Source organism: Dryobates pubescens, chromosome 22 (assembly GCF_014839835.1).
Source record: "Dryobates pubescens isolate bDryPub1 chromosome 22, bDryPub1.pri, whole genome shotgun sequence".
Taxonomy (NCBI): Eukaryota; Metazoa; Chordata; class Aves; order Piciformes; family Picidae; genus Dryobates; species Dryobates pubescens.
This window is the reverse complement of record NC_071633.1, coordinates 18,713,773-18,726,890: the sequence shown is the minus strand read 5'-3', so window position 1 is coordinate 18,726,890 and position 13,118 is coordinate 18,713,773. Positions and strand designations below refer to the sequence as shown.

The 13,118-nt window shown below is 45.1% G+C and overlaps 1 protein-coding gene across 1 annotated transcript in view; it reads right to left on the bottom strand.

Annotated features, from left to right (window-relative positions):
- Positions 1 to 13,118, bottom strand: part of PPFIA1 (PTPRF interacting protein alpha 1) — a 52,198-nt gene that overhangs the window by 21,764 nt on the left and 17,316 nt on the right. The window contains exons 3-17 of the mRNA XM_054171986.1: positions 11,770 to 11,871; positions 11,126 to 11,290; positions 9,728 to 9,802; positions 9,208 to 9,309; positions 8,744 to 8,965; positions 7,321 to 7,467; positions 6,311 to 6,445; positions 5,703 to 5,777; positions 5,204 to 5,287; positions 4,531 to 4,662; positions 3,422 to 3,484; positions 2,068 to 2,147; positions 1,709 to 1,841; positions 825 to 1,048; positions 199 to 433 (exon numbers count right to left, since the gene is read on the bottom strand). Coding sequence (XP_054027961.1) covers positions 199 to 433; positions 825 to 1,048; positions 1,709 to 1,841; positions 2,068 to 2,147; positions 3,422 to 3,484; positions 4,531 to 4,662; positions 5,204 to 5,287; positions 5,703 to 5,777; positions 6,311 to 6,445; positions 7,321 to 7,467; positions 8,744 to 8,965; positions 9,208 to 9,309; positions 9,728 to 9,802; positions 11,126 to 11,290; positions 11,770 to 11,871 — 1,974 coding nt within the window. The remainder of the gene's footprint in view (positions 1 to 198; positions 434 to 824; positions 1,049 to 1,708; positions 1,842 to 2,067; positions 2,148 to 3,421; positions 3,485 to 4,530; positions 4,663 to 5,203; positions 5,288 to 5,702; positions 5,778 to 6,310; positions 6,446 to 7,320; positions 7,468 to 8,743; positions 8,966 to 9,207; positions 9,310 to 9,727; positions 9,803 to 11,125; positions 11,291 to 11,769; positions 11,872 to 13,118) is intronic.

Below are 13,118 nucleotides of genomic sequence, written 5' to 3'. Positions count from 1 at the left end.
GCATGAGATGTTGACCAAATAATAGACTTGAGCTCTCCTAAGCATTTGACACTTGCTACAGAAGTTGAAAGGAAGCAGTAGAAAAACCTTGAGAGAAGAAAAATACAGCTGAGTACGGAGGAGAGGAAGGGGAAATCAAGCAGCCCTTTTCCTAGAGAAAAGAAGCACCTCTGGAAACACAAGCCAGTGGATACTTACCAGGGTCATGATCCCCAGCCTGTCCACTTCCCGGGCCGGACTGTGCGGGATCCGCCGTGGGGTGGAGCGGCCGCTGCCAGGCGGGGAGGAACCGGCGAGCGAGCTGCTGGCATAGGGAGCAGGGATGGAGCTCATGGAGCGGAAGCGGCCGTGGGCATCCAAGCTTCCACTCCCCACTCTGCTCTCAATCTCCTCTGCACGCTGCTCTGTGTTCTCCTTTTCTTCTTGTATAAGCCTACAAGAAAGCAAAGTTTCAGGGCAGGGTGCCAAAGCAAGCACCATCCAAACAGGATGGCTGAGCAGGCACCAGGAAGCAGCAGCAACTCAGAACAGCCTAAACATCTGACACACTGAAGTCTTCTCTCCTCCAGCCTGAAAAAAGTGGTAAACACCACTGCTACTGCCAGTGAACAGGGGTTTGTGTCAAACTAAAATCACACAATCCCCTCCATAAATAGGCCTGAGGACAAAGAACCTGAAAAGAGTGCTTAGGTATCAGCAACTAGCTCCCTTGTCAACCCACCTCCAGGAATGTGCAGCCAGCACCCTGAGTTACCACACCAAAAGCATTTCCAGTGTCACAGAAACTCATTTTTATCAAAACCTCAACAGCAGACAGGCCATACCTGATCTCTTTGTTGATTGCATCCAACTGCTCTTGAAGCATTATGGCCAAAGTCTGAGCATCAGCTTGACCACTTGGTGACAGCAGATCAACTGAACTGAAGATGGTCTCCCTGTCATCCTCCACATCAGACACATCAACGTCACTTTCAAATGCTTGTGCCACGTTGGCCAACACGCTGGCTTGCTGGGCTCGCTCCCAGTCCTGCTCATTTAGAGTTTGAACCTAAAAAGAATTGATTAAAAAAAGAATTTTAAAAATATATATGTATTTCAACTCAAATGGGAAACCCAAACCATTTCTACTGGCTCTCAAGATGTTTTAAACAGTTTATAAGTCAAAGTCCACTTACATGCTGAACGCATCCATCAATGCAGCAATGTTTAGGGAAATGTAGAGAGAAAAAAAAGGCTAAAATGTAGAAAACTTTGCATCTTGCAGTGAGGTTGAATTTTTAATGAACAGCCTCAGTGACTAAGTGACAACATCACATCTCTGGGCTCTCTTAATTCACAGCAGTATTCTGCCAGCAAATCGAATGAGAACTTTGAAGTCAGCTTTACGTAATGAGAACTTTTCGTGCCCCGAAAGGCACTTGGAAGGGCTCACAAAACAGCACCATGCTCATGGAGACACACAGAAGCAGGACTGGTTTGAATTACAGTTCAGTCTTATCACACTCAAAACAACTTGGACTTCAAAATCCTAATTTTGCAGTTCTTTGCTAACAAAGACCAGCAGCTGTGCCTCAGTTAGCACAGCAGGACGTGCACACTCCAGCAGTTTATTGCTATGCATCCCTGACCTAAACACTCCATGCAATAGGTTAGTCTCATCTAACCTAATTGCTGCCAAAGCTTTGTTTTGATTTTAGCTTTCTGTTACCTTTGAAGGTTCATCTCTGAGAGCTGCCAAACGTCCCTTCTGAGGACGCCTTAACACTGACGAGGTGCTGTAGGAGTCTGCGTGACTGTCAGCCACAGATGAAGATGTCAGAGGGTACCTGAAATCTGGTCTGCTGGAACAGGAAGAAACATGAAGGTAGAGAGGACAGGGAAAAAAACCAAGGAGCCCAGCCAAACAATTCCTCCCCTGAGCAGTATAAAAACTGCTTTACCTGCTCTCCAAGGAATATGCTTTATAGCTGTGACTGAAGTATTTGCAGTCACGAGAGTGCAAATTGCACCCAGCAAAGTGACTTGAAAGGAACTATTAAAAACTAAACTACAGTTAAGTGCTGGTACCTGTGATGCAGTGATGTGGCTCTGAGTCTCACTTGGTCATTTTCAGCCCTTAATGCTTCAACATTTAACACAAGCTGATCCTGTAAAAGTGAACAGATAAAATACTTAAAGAAAATCAAATCAAAGACTGTTCTATAACCTTACATTTAGGGGGTTGGTCTCATTTGTATGAAAGAAATAAGAGACTTTTAAAACACCTCCTTTGATGGCATAAACCAAAAATGCTTCAATGGTTTTTACTACACACAGCACAGCACCAGCACAAAAGGACATCCAAGAATAAGTCTGCAGCCCCTCTACACTGACTTGAGGTAAGGGCTATACCTTTTAAAACAGTTACTAAATAAAATTCACTTCTTTCTTACTTCACTGTAACTAAGTGGTAATGTTTAATAAGAAACAAGATTTTTCAAGCTCTGTGCACAAAAGGCTCTAAATGCATTCACTTCAAACTTGGACATTTTTATGTGCTCTACAAACTCGAGAGCTGAGCACCAGAGAAATCCAATGAAAGAGAAAAGAAGGCAAGACTAACAAAAAGTGGCTGCTGCTGCACATCTGTGCCTGGTGTGAAAACTGCTGGCCTCCATATACACAAATTCAAAGCCTTATTCTGCAAAATTCCCTGCATGCCTGCTTCATTTTATTACAGAAGCACAGCCTCTGACGTTTGGCCTTGCTGATTACTGGCATGCTTTAGTGAGAAGGAATCTACCTGGATTTAACAGGCACTAACAAGGATTCTTCCAGAAGAGGCAGCACGACCACAAAGTCAATGGCCCCTGCTTAAGGATGAGAGAAATGAAAGGTCCTACCACTTTTATGCAAGGGAACTTGCCAGCTCTAAGACAAGCTGAACACCAGACATCTGCTATTGCAAGGCAGCAGCCAAGTCTAATAAATATTTCTCTCCCTGCCCCTCAGCTCTTCAAAGTTTACAATGGCTTTTATTAGTCAAGCATTGCATGGCACCCAATGCTTCCAGAAAAAACTACCTAACCTGACAAGTATTTCTTTTTGCTTTTTACTGTCCAAGGTCATAGAGCAGTATAAAAATGCTGCTCAAGTCTGGCAAACTGCCACTCTGCTCAAGCATTTCATGTGCTCAGAAGTGTCAAGTCTGAGTAAAAAGCTGTGTGTTACCCACAGAACCATAAACCTCAGGCACACAACATGACCAAGGGAGCAGGAACAGCTCCCTGCTCTCCAAGGGACATTAATATTGGGGGGGGAATTCCAACCCACCACAGGACCAGATAATGCTGAGTTTCATGGGGGTATTCAAAAGCACTCCTGCTCTGCAGCAATGCAGCCTCTGCTTTCCTCCAGCCCAGGTGAGAGATGTGTACTCTACCTTTTCATGCTGAAGTTCCTCTATTTGCTTTTTTGCATTTTCAATTTCTCGAAGAAGTGAATTCTGTAAGGAAATGGATCACAAATCACAATCATTGAGAAAAGCTTTCAACTCTTAACCCAGAATGAGCACCAAAAGAACTCAGTCAACACTAGACAGATACATCCCAAGCTGCAGACACTTTATTGCTTATGTCTTTTCACTTTGACTGTAACAGAAGGTTTATCCTTTCAGGTGTGCAGCCCTGTAAGTAACAGATATGTAATGGGAGAACTTCCACAACAATTTCCTACCAGCCTTGTAAAACTGTTTGACAAAACCACTGAAAAATGGGCAGCCAAAACAATTCAGAGCAATTCCCTACATGACTGTTGGAGCAACCTTGTTGATGGCCTGGCAAGGCCCATAAAGATTTGTGAAGTACTAGGAGCAGCTGATGGTTTTGCCATCACTAATTTCAAGATCAACAAAAAGCAAGGCAGTTTGCAGCCTTAGATGGCAGAGAAGCACCTTTATCAGCAGCTCAAAGGATTTGTTCTGCACTGTTCCACTCCTTCCAGCTCAAAGAGGGCAAAAGCAGGGAAAGGAATGGACTTAACCTATTAAATTATCTGAGAGGTGCATAGTCCTGGAATTCTGGTAAGATTTGTCAGATACCTGACTGAGGGCTTAGGAATAAGAACTGAGTTGGCATGGAAGCAAGAAAAAGCATTCAATAAAAGTCTGAACACATGATTAGGAATTGCAACTGAAGCATTTCATTGCCATGAGACAGCAGGAGGCCAGGATAAATGCAGCTTCAAGCAACCTAATCTAGTTGACCTACTGAGGCAGGGGGGGTTACATTCTGTGACTGTTATGTCCCTGTTCATGGCAGAGGGGTTGGAACTAGATGATCTTTAAGGTTCCTTCCAACCCAAACCATTCTACGACTCAAAAAAACAAAGAAATAAATTTATGAACAAGTTTTCCAAATCCAGACTAGAGAACAGCCTCAACTAGAACTGCTCATTGAACATTTCCTGAGGTTACAGACATATTGCCAATTACAGAAATCATTGCAGAGTGCAGAACATGTAATGAATGTGTACTGGAACATGACTTGTTACCTTATCTTCCAAGGCAGCCATCCTTTCCTTGAGATGAAGCTGGAGCCTTTCATTAGACTCAGACAGAAGCTTATCGACTGTTTCTGACAAACGCTTATTGTGCTCTTCATTCATCTTCTCTCTCTGTCTAGCCTAAGAGACAGAAAAGCTACTGAAAGAACTTCAAGTGTGCAATGTCCACAGCGATGTCCAGGCTGTAAAGTCAGCAAGCTTTCTCTAATCCAAACACATTTTCCTTAACAGAAATACTTTTCCAAAGGAATAAGGAACAACTCCTTGCCTCCGTAAGGGACACTTAGCACCAACAACTGTTCCAAGATCAGAAGCTTGGAAATCTGAGCTTAACACTTTAAGAAAGGAGCAGATTTTAGGACCAATTCCATTACTTATAAGCTAGGAACCTGTTTTTCCAGTCGGTTCTTGATCTGTCTGATCATGAGCACATTTCACTAGCAATCAGGCACTTCCCAGACTACTTTCAAACTCCCAGTTTTCTCCTGGGATGCAAGGTCAGCCACAGTACAGTGGCTCAAATCTCCCAACCACCATGCAGCCTAAACTCTGGGCTTAAGTTAGAGATGAGAAACAAACCCAGCTTTGCTGCACAGTAGGCAGCTATGGAGGGAATGAGATTCTTCCAGCTTTGTATCTTTGTCAGAAATCTGTACAATACCCTTTGCAGCTCTTGATTCTTTTCTTCCAGCTGTGCTTCCATCTGCCTCAGTCGCTCCTCAATATTTCCGTGCCTCTCCTCAGCCTGTCAAGTTGACAGCAAAATTAGGATTTGGTTGTTTGGGGTTTTTAACAAGTCTCAAAAGTCTAGAAACAGTGAAGCACAATAATGTATCTGACATGCTTTGCACAACTGCCATCTATGGTAATGCACAATGCAGAACAGATGCCTGTCACCAGGAAAAACCTGCTAAGACTTCAGATGGTGAGGAACAAAATGAAGCCTCTTCACCCCTGCATACCATGAGCCAACTACTCTTTGCAAATGAGTTTGCAACAGAGGAGTTCATTCATAACCCCAAGAGCTGAACCCAAAACAAAGACAAACTGAATGCATTCTCAGCCTTTCCTCACTAGCCTAACCAGCATGACCCTTTGTTAGTAATCATGGCAAAGCAGGAAGCAGCAAGCAGAAGCAAGGACTAAGATACAAATTCTACCTTCCTAAGCTTGGTGGTAAGTTCCAATAGTTTAGCATCTTTAGCAGCAGAGCTCCCAGGAGACAAAAGGTCAGACTACAGAGCCAGTTAGGGATAGGAAAGATAACAGGGAAAGAAGTGAAACTGAGACTTGGAAAGAGAACACACACACACACATGTGAAAAGGCTCATTTGCAGTTACTACACAACTCTTCAGACTTCATTACTGCATGTGCAGCCTTCTAAGGCTCTCACTATTAATGAGTGCAGTTCCTTCTCTTCCCCCCATTCTCCACCTGGGCTCCCCTTCAGAAACACTTGTTTCAGAAGGCTTCATGCTTCTGACTGAGTAATTGATGAAAAAGCAGCAAGGTAATAAATCAGAGAAACATTTTCATCATGTAGCAGAGTTAATAAGAAAACCTGCTCCAGTTCTGAGGAGGAGAAATGAAAAGCCCAAACCCAGCAGAGAGTAAAGCAAAGTAAGTTCATAAAGATGAACAGAAACAGAACAAAGACACTTTCTGAACCCAAACCACAACATAACAAACCCAACACTAACAACAGGTTTCCTCCAGCAGGACACCAAGGAAGCAGAAAGCCTTGAGGACACTGTCTGCCTGACCCACCTTTGAAAGTGCTGCAACTCTCTGTGCCAGCTCAGCTTCCACCTCTGGCAAGGTCTCAGCTTTCCTCAAAGTCTGCTGCAGCTTTTGCTCAGCCAGTTCCAGTCGTTCTTGCAATTGCCTGTTCTTGTCTTCACTCTGCACAGGATTGTGATCAGCAAACTTTTAGTGGCAAAATGGCAAATTCACTTTCATCTGAGAGGAAGGCAAGGACACAGGTGACTGCTTTACTAGACCTATGGAGAACAAACTGTCCCAAACTGGTCTCATAACCAAAGATGTGGCACCCTTCCTCTTCATTACATAAGGAAACTCTTCTCTACCAATGCTTGCCTGGAGTTTTGTGCATTCTGAAAGCAACTACATATTATGAGAGAGAAGTAGTTATGGGATGGGAAGCAGCATCTAACAGGCTGTGCATTTTCCTTGTCCAGGCTGTGCCAAGATGTTGAGCCACATCAAGGGAAAAATTCCTTTGTATTTTGAGTACCACTAAGGATATTATTGCAGAAGTTATTTTTGAAGTCCAAACAACTTCTTGTAAGAATGATACTAAAAAGGACTTGTCTTGCTGACCAAGAGCTGCCTGCCTCTAGACAGGAAGTGATAGGCTGAAGAGCCATTGCTGGTTCATGGAGTTGGACTGCTTCATGTCAAGCTCTCGTCAGATTTCCTCCTGCCATAAGGGAACACTCGCTTCTGTTGCAGGCTAAAATACCTCTGACACATTTCACACATTTAGAAACTGGTCTAGCTTAGAATGAGTAATTTCCACACATCAGACTCAATTAAGAGGGCCAACAGCCCTGCTTCACCATGATTGTTCCCTCTCCCCAGTAAACTCCCTCAGCTTTATTTCTAGGGTAAGACTGCACAATGCACTCCCCTCCAGTCACTGAAAAACAATCCCTGCCAGGGGCACGCTGCAGATATTTAGCTCCTTAAAAGCCAAGTGCTTCAGTACAGTATGAACATGAATGACCTCCATTAGCTCTCCCATTTCAAAGTACAACCTGTCGATGCATGGAGTCTTTAGTGGCAATCTCATTTTCAAGTTTATCGTTGAGGTCATGCACAGAGGTAGCTTCACGCTGTGCAGCGAGGTAGCGTTTCTCCAGGGTTGTAATCCTCTCCTCCATGTCTTCCTTCTGGGCCATAGTCTGTGCAAGACACAGGACAGAGTTTGGAATGAAAGGGGGTAATTATTTAGTGCTCAAACTGGAGGGGAAAAGCCACAGAGCAATTGTATTTTTTACAAATCAGATTCATTCTTGTTTCCCTCAGCAGAAACTGCAGCAGAGAGCAGAGTCTCACCGAGCTTTACCAGGTCAACCATTTTTATGCTTTTTAAATGGTTAGTGCTTAAAAAGTCTGCTCTCTACTGGATCACAGCACAGATCTGCTGCCTCTGCACTGGCACAGACACAGCACATCCTACTTGCTGGGGACGGGCAGAGATTGCTCTTGGATTTAACTAAGCTCCCTATTTAATAAGGAGGCACTGCAATACATAGGACCCTGGAGATTAGCAATTCATCAGTAACAGGAGCTGTCAATCATACAGCATCACAGCATGGTGGGGGTTGGAAGTGACCTCTGGAGATCTAGCCCAACCCCCCTGGCTAAGGTGGGGTCACCCACAGCAGGGTGCTCAGGATGACATCCAGGTGGGTTTTGAAAGGTTCCAGAGGAGGAGACTCAACAACCTCTCTGGACAGCCTGCTCCAGGGCTCCAGCACCCTCACAGCAAAGAATTTTTTTCTTTATCTTAAGTAGAACTTCCTGTGCCCCAGTCTGTGCCTATTGCCCCTTGTCCTATCCCTGGGCCCCAATCCTCTTGACATCCATCACTGAAATGCAATTCCTCAACCACTTATATCTTTAAGACTAAAACCTGTGAACTTCGAGTCAGCTTAGCCTTTATGACAAGACCAAGCATCTTTTCAAGAACATGATCAAGTCTCTAATTTAGGACATTCACAAAGTATGCAGCTCATCACAGCTCTATTCCCAAGGCACATTTTCTTCAGCAATCAATCTTTTAAGCAAAAAAAAAAATAAAAATAGCCCAAATCATGTCCTAAGCAATGTTCTCCTCACCCATTACACCAAAGACAGCCAAAACCATAAAGAGACAGCTGAGCACCAGTGACATGGGTAGAAATGGGTAGATTCAGATTGGATGTGAGGGAAAAGTTCTTCCCCATGAGGGTGGTGAGACACTGGCACAGGTTGCCCAGGGAGGCGGTGGAAGCCTGGAAGTTTTGAAGGCCAGGCTGGATGTGGCTGTGAGCAACCTGCTGTAGTGTGAGGTGTCCCTGGCCATGGCAGGGGGTTTGGAACTGGCTGAGCCTTGAGGTCCCTTCCAAGCCTGACAGTTCTGTGAGTCTCTGCCATTTCAACAAGCAGTTCCATTTGTGACCGCTCCCTCCTCACCTCTCGGACATCCCTCTGTAACTTCGTATTCATTTCCTCAGACTTTATCAGGTCTTTCCTAGCTGTGTCAAGGTCTTCTTCCAGCTCTGTCACCCTGCTGGACAGAGCAGTCAGGCGCTCTTTCATTTGTGTCTGCTCTTTGTTCTGCTTGTCTATGATGTCCTGCAGCTCAATCACTTTAGTCAGGTTTTCATCGTGGCACAGAGAACCATCAGAGGATCGCTGTTGAACGGGGGGGAAGAGAGAGAATGTGCTTGCATGAGGCACAGGAATCTGGAAAGCAAGCTCCCCTGCAACATCCCTCCCCCAAGACAAGCTTATTGTTAAACAGACTGCACAGAGTGCAACTGTGGTAACAGACCTTCTCCTTGGGTCATGCAAAGCGTTTAGGGATAGTATTAACTATCCCAGCTAATGGTTAAAGACAACAACAACCACCTCTCAGCCAAAGCAAAGAGCTGTACCTTCCCATTTGTAGTTGGGGGATTTTCTTGCTCATGATTTATGTCCAGCATCCCATCTGGAATTGTTTTCTTCTGATTATTTTGCTCTTTCAGGATCATTAACTGAAAAGAAGAAAAGTTTATGTACATCTGTTTCAAGTCAATTCCCTTCTCACTAACAACAGCAGGAGCAGCTGCAAAAGCAAAGTGATTTCTGATTCTACTGCAAGGTATGGCCCAGGCACTCCAGAACTTGTGCCACTGTGACCAAAAGGTCCCCATTTTAAAGCCACAGGGACTCTTCTTGTTCAGATGGCTTTGTTAGGGTTTTGTGAGAAGGAAGGTAAGGGAGGTTGGGGATTTTTAGCTTTCCCTTTCCTTCTCTTTCCAATCACAGCCATCCTGTTCAGAAGGAAAAAATAATTAACAACTCAAAAACCAGAAGTGAAAGTGAAGCTTAACAACTGCATCAACTATTTTGCACAAATACTGACTACAACACCCACAGCACATGCAGGAAGAAGGCAAGGCAGCAACCCACCTCTTTGTGTGTAGTACCTAGCTCCTCTTCCAACAAGCTGCACCTCTCAAGTGCTACTCGTAGCCTCTCCCTGACCTGGAAGAGGAAATTTCAAATCATTTGAAATCATTCAAACTAAAAAGAAATCCATTTTCCCTACTGCCATGCCCCTTCAGGTAACCAGGACACTATTTCCATTACACTTAATGCTGAGTCAGCACTAATTACAACAGACTCCAAAAGCCTTCCAGAGAAACTCTGCAGACCTTGCAAAAAATAATCCAGCTTTTCCCTTTTTGTCATAAGCAAACCCTTGGGTAGGGGCTGGAGCACTGCAGCCAGTTCTGGAGCCCCTAGTACAAGTAGGATCTGGAGGTGCTGGAAGGTGTCCAGAGAAGGGCCACGAGGATGAGCAGAGGGCTGGAGCTGCTCTGCTACAAAGACATAAAGAGAGTTGGGGCTGTTCAGCCTGGAAAAGTGAAGGCTCTGAGGAAACCTTATTGTGGCCTTCCAGTAGCTGAAGGGGGCTCCAAGAAAGCTGGGGAGGGACTTTTGAGGGTGTCAGGGAGGGATAGGACTGGGGAGAATGAAGCAAAAATAGAAATGGGTAGAGTCAAATTGGATGTTAGGAAGTTCTTCAGCATGAGGGTGGTGAGAGACTGGCACAGGTTGCTCAGGGAGGTGGTGGAAGCCTCATCCCTGGAGGTGTTTGCAGCCAGGCTGGATGTGGCTGTGAGCAACCTGCTGTAGTGTGAGGTGTCCCTACCCATGGCAGGGGGTTGGAACTGGATGACCCTTGAGGCCCCTTCCAACCCTAACAATTCTATGATTCTTTGAATGAGAGACAGCCAGAATTTGCCTATCCTTCTGCAAGGCACAGGGTGCACATGCTTTTGCTGATTTACAACACAGAAGAGACAGACCCCTACTTAAAATAATTTGCCAGACATTACATACATGGGTCACAAAACTTAGGTAGACTATGAATTGGCAACAAAATTCAGTCAACTTTACCACTTCCACCTCCTGTTGCCACATCAGGCACAATTGTAGGGCAGAGTTCCTTTAACTCAGCTTTATTTCCTCTCACAGTGTAAGCAGATTCCTCTCCTCCTGTTCTCTTGTCCATTTCTTGTATTACATAATCAAAGGGCTAAGTTCTGATACTATGCAGTTAGGCAAATGTATTCCAACAACAAATACATTGCCCCTGAACCACGTTCAGCTTCCATTAGCACAGGTCATAAAGTACTGGAATAAGAGTGCAGCACTTAGCACAGTGCATTCATGTAGGAAGGCAGCCAAGCCACTACCTGACTTGAGAGAAGTGCAGAGAATGCTTCAACTTCAGTACCAACAACTGCATGGTCTACACAGAAGAAAGGCCAGGGGTAGATGTTAGCTACCAGATGTCATTACCTTTTCATCAAGGGCTTTATGGTGCTCAAATAAAGATTTTAGTGCTTTGAGAACTTCTACTTCACTAGAAACTCCTGCTGGAGACTGAGCTTGTCTCTTTACCACAGTCATTCGGAGAGATCGCTCGTGCCTGGAGACAAGACACTCCAAGTGTTCCAGTAATAGCTAAAACAAGAAGAGATCAATGTTTATTCCTGCTCTGCACAGCTGCTGAAAACTTTGCCTCCTAAAACATTAAGCTTTGAGTTCTAAACTTCAACTCTGGCAGCCAAAGATCACTGCAGCAAGCCCAAGGACCTGTTTTTAACACTTCAGCCACGTCAGAAGGCATATCTGAGCACTTCCTACCTCTCTCTCAGCTTGCTTTTCAAATGAGGTTTCTGTGCATAGGAAATGCTCCAAATTGGAGAGCAACTATTCTGCTGGCAGCAGCATAAGCTGCTGGAACAGATCAGTACAGCTTGCCCCCTCTGTTCCTCTGATCTTGGGTGTTGCAGGATTGCAAAACTTCAGCCAGTTCCAGCTGCACTGACAGAGGGCAGCGCAGCCTCCCACAGAAGGCTTTTAGCTGTACACCTCCACCACTCAATGCTTTTTCCATGTAGCTTTAGCCAGGGTGGTCCTGGGGGAGACAAGGAACTAACCCTCGTGTTATTTCGTTCGGCTTTCAGCTCAGCGATTTCTTCTTCCCTCTCAAGCAGCTGCTCCCTGCACACATTGAGCTCTTTTGTAAGTGCTGCAAACTCCTGAAATAAACCAGACAGGTACAAGCACATCAGCTATCAGGATACAGTCAGAGGAGATTCACATGAACACTTAAAATCATTTCTTGAAGGATTCATTTCATCCCCTGCAGAGCCATGCCAAGCAGGCCTCGGTTCAAACACTTCAAACCGTTACAGTCAGCTGTAAAGATAAAAGATGGCTTTGACCAGGACTCATTTGTCTCTCAAGGCCATTATCTGAGCTGAGGTTTCCCTGGGAAGCAAGAGGGAAAACTTCCTTGTACTGCACTGTTACTGCTTTGAGAAGTTGTTGGGGTGGTTTGATTTAAATGACTGCTGAGGGAAACAGAGCACTAAGCAGAGTAAAACACAGAAACCAGCACAGCACAAGAAGAACCAAGTCAGTATTTAAGGAGACAATGCACAACACTACCAGAACACACTGGTTACATCACAGAGCATTCCTGGAGGACTCAAGTTTAAACCCCTGAACAACCCCTGTTAAAGCAAGCTGGTCTGCAAACACAGCTCCTGGAACCTTCAAACACACACTACAAACTACAGAAGTTTCCTGAGTGCAAGGTAAACCAAGGAAGAGGAAAAAATAATCTACGGCAGGCTTCACAGAAGGCGATGGGAAAATTGCCTCTGCCATGAGCCTTCCCTGCAGAATGCTCCCTCCTGTCCATGCTTTTAGAATGGAATAGAATTAACCAGGTTGGAAAAGACCTTTGAGATCATCAAGTCCAACCTACCACCCAACACCATCTAATCAACTCAACCATGGCACCAAGGGCCTCATCCAGGCTCCTCCTAAACACCTCCAGTGACGGTGACTCCACCACCTCCCTGGGCAGCACATTCCAATGGCCAATCTCTCTTCCTAACATCCAGCCTAAACCTCCCCTGGCACAGCTTGAGACTGTGTCCTCTTGTTCTGGTGCTGGTTGCCTGGGAGACCAAGCCCCACCTGGCTGCAACCTCCCTTCAGGTAGTTGTAGGGAGCAGTAAGGTCTCCCCTGAGCCTCCTCTTCTCTACCTTCAACACTCCCCACCAGAGTCTTCCAAGTCTCCCAGCCACCTGACAGCACACATCCCTCCTGCTCTCACACCAGCAAAACTGCATGTGGTTCCAAAGCTGCACTTCTTCACAGGCCTTCCCCACCTGTCTTCGTGGATTTGATAGTTAAGTAGTCTATGTATCAACAGACTCAAAACAGAGCTTGATAGGAACGCTCCTTGGTGCTGGTTTTGCCCTCAAAACACCA